Source organism: Limulus polyphemus, unplaced genomic scaffold (genome assembly GCF_000517525.1).
Source record: "Limulus polyphemus unplaced genomic scaffold, Limulus_polyphemus-2.1.2 Scaffold4309, whole genome shotgun sequence".
Taxonomy (NCBI): Eukaryota; Metazoa; Arthropoda; class Merostomata; order Xiphosura; family Limulidae; genus Limulus; species Limulus polyphemus.
Genome location: NW_013669919.1, coordinates 71,110 through 79,727, shown reverse-complemented (window position 1 = coordinate 79,727; position 8,618 = coordinate 71,110). Strand labels below are relative to the sequence as shown.

The 8,618-nt window shown below is 32.6% G+C and overlaps 1 protein-coding gene across 1 annotated transcript in view; it reads right to left on the bottom strand.

The window, feature by feature from the left end:
• Positions 1-3,806: 3,806 nt before the first annotated feature.
• Positions 3,807-8,618, bottom strand: part of LOC106470940 (transcriptional regulator Myc-A-like) — a 13,216-nt gene continuing 8,404 nt past the window's right edge. Inside the window, exon 3 of the mRNA XM_013931518.2 lies at positions 3,807-6,029. Within this exon, the coding sequence (XP_013786972.1) occupies positions 5,446-6,029 (584 nt within the window). The 3' untranslated portion in view covers positions 3,807-5,445. The remainder of the gene's footprint in view (positions 6,030-8,618) is intronic.

Below are 8,618 nucleotides of genomic sequence, written 5' to 3'. Positions count from 1 at the left end.
AGACCAGGCAAAGGCGGAGGTTGTCATGTTTTGTGTGACGAAGATTCGAACCCGCGACCCTCAGTTTACGAGTCGAGCGCCCTAACCACCTGGCTTTACAGTACATTGGATATACTAACGCCACCAACCTTTAACTCAACACATAGTGTACCAAATCTGACTCGAAGGACACTGACCGGCTTGGTTAAGAATATATACAAGTTAGAAAAAAACATCTACTTAGAATGACAAAAGTCAATTCTGAAATTGTATGTGTGTTTCGTGATTGTATGATTTCATTGACGCCAAATAGAAAGAACACAGAAATTTTGTAGACTGCATTTTGAACATGTTACATCACTATTACAGTCCTCAAATATTTATGGTAGGTGTTATTCTATAAAAGTAATTAATTATTTGTAGTAAAATGTAAGTTGTGATCTCATTCAAACATGTTACGTTAAATAATGTCTTTGACATTGATCACATATAGAAGTACTGTCACAGTATATTTGTTAAAATCCTATGGACAGTTGTAAAAATAATGGTAATTAAATATATACGTATGTGAAATTCAATCTTTTTCAAAACTCGTTTAAGATAAAGTAACATGTGTAAAATATCATGTTAAGTTATAAAATCAACCTAGTGAAAGTTTTATTACATAATAAACGTCAATGTAAAATAAATATTTGACGATGTAAAATGTTTTATAAAGTCAAATTAGTAAAGTTTTATGTTTTAATTACTGTATGATATCGACCTTTTTAGGGCGATTTAAACCTATAGTTATGTATCGTGTGCATCATTGTGTCATGGCAGCGTAGCAAGATGTTCTTTGTTTCGTGGATGTTGTAGCAATACGTTCTGTATAATCATGTTACTGAAAATACTTAATTATTTGATTTAGTAAGATATAGTCCTTTTAGGACAAGGAATGTAATTAACTGGTAAATCAGTACTGAAAATATTTAATCACTTGTTTGAGTAAGTTTAATTATTGTATTTTTCTCGTAGGGCTAATTAACCCTTTCGCAACAGGTTTGGTATAAAATGCACGAGTTCATATACACATGCATGTGTATCTTCACAAAATTTATACACATTTAGTAATGATTTCAAGTCTTTTGTACACAAAAAAATCTGATTTCTTAATGAAGAATTTTTACTAAAGATTTGTTTGTTAAAATATCAAGTCTGTTTCGTTAGTAGTCTGAGTGCCAATTGATTTTCATGTCATGATTAAAAACTATTCTCCGTCCCAAAAATCATTTGTGTAATCTCTAAAAAAAAACCCTAAATACATTTCAAACGTTTATTTTCTCTATACGGGGTCTGTCAATTTGACCGACCTCGTAACCACCATAAACAATTAGGAAATAAATATAAATTATGCTTTTTTTCATTCTAGAATAACTACAATGTATAACATGAAAATACAAATGTTAATGTCTAAATAGCTTAAATCTCATAACATTATACATTTATATATATATATATTTATTACTTTTATTATATTGACCTTCCATTCGGGTCTGGCTAACAATACAGAAGTTACAATGACACGGCACGCGCACTCATGTTACCATATCCAAGAATATAAAATTGGCCTTTACAAATTGACCTGTATTGGCTGTGTTTTAGTGGACTAGTATTTTGTAAAATACAGTCACGTCTCAGTTATAATACATTATATGTGTATATGCATTATTATTATTTACAAATATGTTCTTAAACTTCTTTTTCTTAAAACATAGAACAGTAAATAAAGAAGTAAAACAAACACTTATCTCTTTTAGTTACGACCTTTATACCAGTTGCTGCTTTACGTAGGTTGCAAAACCTTTTAAAATTTCGCACATGGAGGATATGAAACAAAATATTTGTCAAAGTTTTATATATACAGATGAATAACCAAATAATCATAAACTACTATATCAATACCATAGAATTCCACTATAATTTATCAAGCTTATTAACTAAGCTGTGTTTGGGTCTAAAAAAATATGAAATTTCAAGCAGACTACCTCCTTGAAATCTTGTTTTGAAAGAACGAGATGGCGTCCTAATACTTGAAAATGGCTGAGAAAGCCACTAAGAGAATAGTCTGAGCTTTCGATTGGTTATTTACATATATGAATATATGTGACTGTTTCCAAAAATGGAAAGAGGTGAGCGGGGCCACTGTGTGTGTTTCAGTACATGAGTGATATCTCAACAAATAGAAAAGATAGGAGGTTCTTATTTTATATTCTAGCTTGTCAATATCGATAATTTGATTTTCTAATTCGTATGAAACTATATGACCGGTGGCCACGATACAATGGCTCATACAATACACATCTCCACATGAATATAATTAATCATTAATTCGATATATAATTAAATCAAGTCCTGAAAAAGGACTCTTAACAGTAAATTAAGTCCTAAAAAGGATGTTACATTTCCTTATCATTTAACCCTATTGCTACATGTCATCGTGTTTGTTGAACTACTATTTTATGAATTTATGGCAATAAGTTTGTTATGAAACTGTAGATTATAATTCAAATTTTAGTATTATACATTATTCAATTTCTTAATTTAAAAGTAAATATTAAAAAAAAAACTTAAACGTCGATTTTTGTGTGGTATAGTGAATGCAGCACTGGTTCAAATGAGATGTTTGCGATGTCAAAATACAAAGTTTGGCTGCCTAGAAACAGGTTCCCTATTTTGTGGTGCTATTACATAATCATCCAACTGCAACTTAGCAATGCGCCCCTGGCGGTAAATCTTTGAACTGTGACTTACCCCCCCCCCCCCGCTAAGGCAGCATCCGTTCGTTTATATTTACAATCTTGAATACTATATAAACACATATCTAATGTTGATTCATATCATAAATAGACTGAAAAGGTTGGATATAAAACCTTTGATAGTTAACCTCTGACTAGCATTTTAATGATTTCTCCAGTGTTATTAATTGCATAATAACCATAAAAAATAACTTGTAAAAACTCTTAAGGCTGTAAAGAAATGTTCTGGTGATATAGATTGATCTCTTTTAAGAAGTACCCTAAATTCTAAAACCATTTATTTACTACATCAATACATTTGAAGAATAACTTGTAGTACTAACATAACAATTCTGAAGCCGGAAGTAAATACAGACTGCATGCAGAATATCATTAAAAGCAGTAAACTTGAATAGTGTTCAACGAAAGCCATAGCTGACAGCGAGATAGATAACTTGATAAATGCACACAATAATTTCAACAGAAGAGCTTTTAGCATTAAAAGAAATCTTAAATAAATAGTGAAATTCAATGAAATAGTTTTGTGCATTTCTTGATTTTCTTAGAAAATGTTTTGTAAAGAAATCTTAAAATATTTACTCGAGTGGTTCCTTTAAAGATTGAAAGTATCAGAATAATAATAACAACTTAAAAGGAGTAAGGGCTAAGCCCTGGGTACCATCTAGGACAACCAGGATTTGTCTGCTGTTATATGCAAAATACACAACGGACTATTTATGCTCTGCCTAGCGTGGATTTCAAGACACAGCTATTAGCGTCATAGGTCCTCAGACTTAAAGCTAACCCACCAGGGGGCAACTATTCATTATGCATGTTATCAACATGACTCTTGTTTTTGTTTGTTTTTGAATTTTGTGCAAAACTACACGAGGGCTATCTGCGCTAGCCATCCGTAATTTAGCAGTGTAAAACTAGAGGGAAGGCAGCTAGTCATCACCACCCACCGCCAACTCTCGGACTACTCTTATACCAACAAATAGTAGGATTGACTATCAAATTATAACGCCCCCACGGCTGAAAGGCCGAGCATGTTTTGTGGGATGGGGATTCGAACACGCGACTCTCAAATTGTGAGTTGAGCGCCCTAACCACTAGGCCTTGCCAGGCCAACATGCCTCTAAAGGATCCGAATCATGGATACTCTTCACAATTCGCAGATGATGTGGCAGCCTAGAAAAGTGCTCAAACTCCACCACATATCTACAACCTTAATTAAACAGATTAGTTGAATACAATCAAAAATATCCCATTAAAATATGTCCCAAAAATCAATTAGTAGTTTTTACAAAACTAACAAAGCATAGAAATATACCCACTCGAACTATATATGTACAGAGCATTTCTCCAGACTACATCATCATCAGCAAAATTCTTAGGCTTAACATACGATTCAAAATTTACATGGATCAAACACATAAGTAATATTAAAACCAAAGTTTGGCAATGCACGAACTATTTCTAGAAGTCTAACGGCAGGAATAGTGGAGCAACAGTTGATAATATAATCAGATTATACAAAACATACACACCTCCAGTAATCGAATATGCATGTCCCTCATGGTTAAATGTGACACCTAAACGTATCAAAAGTAAATTACAAACAGTATATAATTACATACTTACAACAAAGTACCAAGATTAACCTCCTCAAAATTAATGCACAATTATGCAAACATTGAAACAATAACCGACAGATTCCTACATAGCTCGCTAAATTATTTCGCGAAAAATTGGGGCAAAAATGAATTACTATGTGAAGTAGATTTTTGCTGTATACATGATAAAGATAACCCTAAGAAACTCTCGCTAGTTTATATATACATTAGAAATAAACATAAATTAAGACCACCTAATGATAGACTTCTAACTCTTTTTTAGTTTTAAGTTACTGGGGAAATTTAAAATTAACGAAAAAATTTTAACAATACATATTGAACTGTTCGCGATATGTAGAAATTTGCACTAACTAATGAAAAGATGATGTATTCAACACATGAATATTACAATAATTATGGACATGGCCTTGAAAGGGGTCAGATTGACAGCGCAGACTAGCAACACTCCGATTCCCTTGTAGTGATTAAATTAATATTATTCTGAGATCACCTACCATGCATCAAGAGGTCAAATGTACCTGACCCTCACAGGTCTACAAAAACCTATAGCCCTATACAGACAAGAGACCTAGCCATTCAGCCAGATGTTCAAAGATGCTGCAAACACATTTAACTGTCTAACGCGCACCTCTCTGAAAGCTTTATAACTATCCAATAAACCTAAGCTTTTTCTTCGATGGTACTTTTAAACATTCCAACTCATACTAAGCCTAAATTAACACAATATTATAATGGTCTGTTTGCGAAAAGTAACACTAAAACTAGTAATGTGTATATTCTGACTGCACTCAAGTTTTTTTATTTACTTTTTGCTGGACAAAATTAGTCTGACTATATTTTACTGCTGGTAACAAAAATTTAATTCTAAGATCAATATGTTAATACTACAAAATATAACATGGTAAGTTTTGCATTATTTATAATATTGTATTAAAGTGAATAAAAAAACGATCCAATCTTGAAGATTAACATATATAGCATAGAACAGAGTGGACTGTCTACCACTATCAGCTGTTGCTTCTATCTGCATATGACACATGTAACACTATAAATCAGTTATGCCAAAAACCACGGGCACTGTTTTGTAGCTGTCGCAGTTTCCGTTGGAGTTTCAGTTCTTTCTTTGCTTCAGCTTTCAATGTTTGATCTAATAACTGGCTTGTTTTAGTTAGCTGATAAATATATGCAGCCGACTTTTTTAAGATCATCACTTTTGGGGCCTTAGGATTGTCTTTTAAATCAGGAACATTTTCTTTGAGGATCTGAAAGGCGAAACGTAAGTCGTTTCGTCTTTTCCTTTCCATGCTGTTGTGCTCTTTTCTTACTCTTAAAGGATCTTCAGAGTCAGGGCTAGATGGGCTACTGCAACTCCCTCTAGTCCGTGATTTATTTATTTCAAACTTACTGTGCTTCAATCTTTGTGTTCTTGATGGTTGATTACGTCCGATGGCAACACAGAGAGCACTGTTATCGCACGGTAATACAACTAGTGTAACCGCTTTCCGAACAACCAGTTTTTCATCCTCGATAGAATACGGTGACGCGCGTGGATTGCTATGTTCACTGCGTTTCAACAATCCTTTCTTTTTAGGCTTAGCTGGTGATTCTTCGATGGTCACGACATCTACTTCCTTATCTGCAACATAATAAAAAGATAAGTTAAGGTTTGAAGATACTTACGTTTCTGTTTTAAATCCCATTATACATTTTAATTACAACAAAGATACAAATATAAAACTAGGCCTAAAGTTTGTGATAAACATCACGTTAACTACGTTGTTTTTTTCAATATTTCTCTGCAGTTAGTGATTTTTACCGAACTTTAGGCCTATTAATTTCTATTGATTTGAAGCGTAAACACTAAACTAGATAATACATTATTCATGAATAATAATAATGTAGTCCAAAATAATCGTATTTCACTAATCATTATGTTAACGAAAGAAAAATGCATTAATGTTTCATAGCAATAAAATTACTATACACTGGAAACAATGAAATGTTGATCTTATTATAAAAAACTCCATCTTTGATGCTTAACAAAGAATACAAAAATTCTAGTGCTAGCAAGGGATATGAAAAAGCAACCTTCAATACCCATTAATGGTTCAAAACCCTTTCCAGTAGAATTGAAGGAAGTCAGAAATTTCGAGTAAGAAATCGAATATTTTTAGCATTATTGTTGCGTTGTTTTTAGGAATCTGAACAAAACTAAGGGCATGGTTGTTTCGCTTGTCCATAACATTCCCAGATTTTCTTTTCCAGTAGATGAATCAAGTGAACCAGAACAGCAAGGAAGCATTTTCAATATGGCAGAGAATCTATTAGCCGTCTGAAGATGAAATTATTGACGATTCTGAGCAAAGTGATGATCAAACAGATGAATTGATGTTATTTCTTTCTTTCTTCTTCTCTCCAAGTTCTATGAAAAATGTAATTAAGGTCAAATAAAATAAAATGTTTAGCGTCAGGAGTTTTGGAAAGAAGGAAGGAGGAGGTCTATTTTTTAATGACCTTTTTCAAAGAAAGTTTGCACCTTTTTTTCATGAGTATTGCTTGTTTTCAAAGGGTCCATGTCAAACAGAAGTCTTTTTTTGCATAAAAACGATACATAATTTATGACACGTAAAGAAAAGGGGCAAAATGGATCAACTGTGTTCATATCATTCTTTATTCAACAACGCTTATATCTTCGATATACAGTGCCGAGGTGGCCTTTCGATCAATACCATTGCTCATCAGGTCAGCTGAGATATGACAGACATGGTAGTGGCCTAGGCGCTATTTATATTATTAATTTCATGAACAATAACTGTTAAAAAATAACAAAAGATGTAAAAAATCGATATTTCAAATTATGGTCTACACTGTGATAATTTTAAAAATATATCATCACAGGACCTTGAAAAGTTAAACTCTTATAGATTTCTGAAAATTATTTAATATTAATATTATAATTTGTAGTAATTTGGGTTAAATAACACAAGAATAACTAGATATAATAAGATTGGTAAATAACAGTAATACGGTCAACGTTTCAACTTAAGAGTTTAGTAGTGTAAACTTTACTACAATGACAAAATAGGCTTAGTACGTGTAACGATACTTTAGGCTTAGTTAAATTTCAATTTACTGGTAAATCATAAAACAGGTTAAATACATTGTTTTTATTATATAAATACAATCTAAAACTAGTTTATTGTCTCGTCGTGTTTTAAGGATTAACCTGTTTACTTGAACTTAGCTCCATTAGTTTAAATTCAGCCTATAGTTATAGGTAGGTTATAATATTGTTACGTCTCCGACGAAACTTTAGCGACACAAGTCCTTACTTAATAAAACTGGTTTATTCTTTCCGAATACAACTTTACGATACACTCAACTTCAACAATCGCGCTAAACAAACGCTATAACAACGAACGTGCTCAATAATACTTCTGACTGCAGATCAATTACTCACTGTCTATACACACACATTACATTACCTTACCGCGTCACGTTGTCACCCTCTTATATATACCAGACTAACCTATCTAGTAAATACCAGAGCATTCATGAAGCAACAAGATAGTTCTAGAAACTAGAGGGCGCCACACCAGTCACGTGACCTCGATGACGCAACAATATAAATCAGGCTAAATACATTGTATTATTAACATTACGTATATATCAAAGACCAGTTATTGTCACTTTTAATAAAGTTATATTTCCAAGTTCTATATAATTAAAGATAAACTTTATTACTTTAGTGTGAATACAAACTAGTGATAAAAAAAATAATTATTTCTTAAACCTTAGGCTTAACAGTAACAGGGTTAACAATAGGCTACTGGCATTGAGTATTTATTTCAGGCTACAATGGTTAAGACTTGTGTACAAATTAAGCGTTCAAAGTTTGTTAGGTGTAATGGGTGCAATGAGTGGGTTTTATTTGGGAACTCGGGACTGACATGTACTTTTAAGGAAGCTAGTAATGATGATGTACAATTTTCATGTAGGGTTTGTAGGTTGGAGGAGAAGTTGGAAGCTATCATAATTAAAGTAGAGGCGATAGATAAAGAGAAGTGTAGACTGTGGGAATGGCAGCAGGATTTCAAGAGGATTTTAAGCATTTACATGCAAGGAATACAACAGCTAACAATGACTTTCAGGAAATTAGAAAAAATACTAATAGGGCTAAAACTAAAAATATTGGATTTAATTGTAAGGAGCCTATTCTATTGAC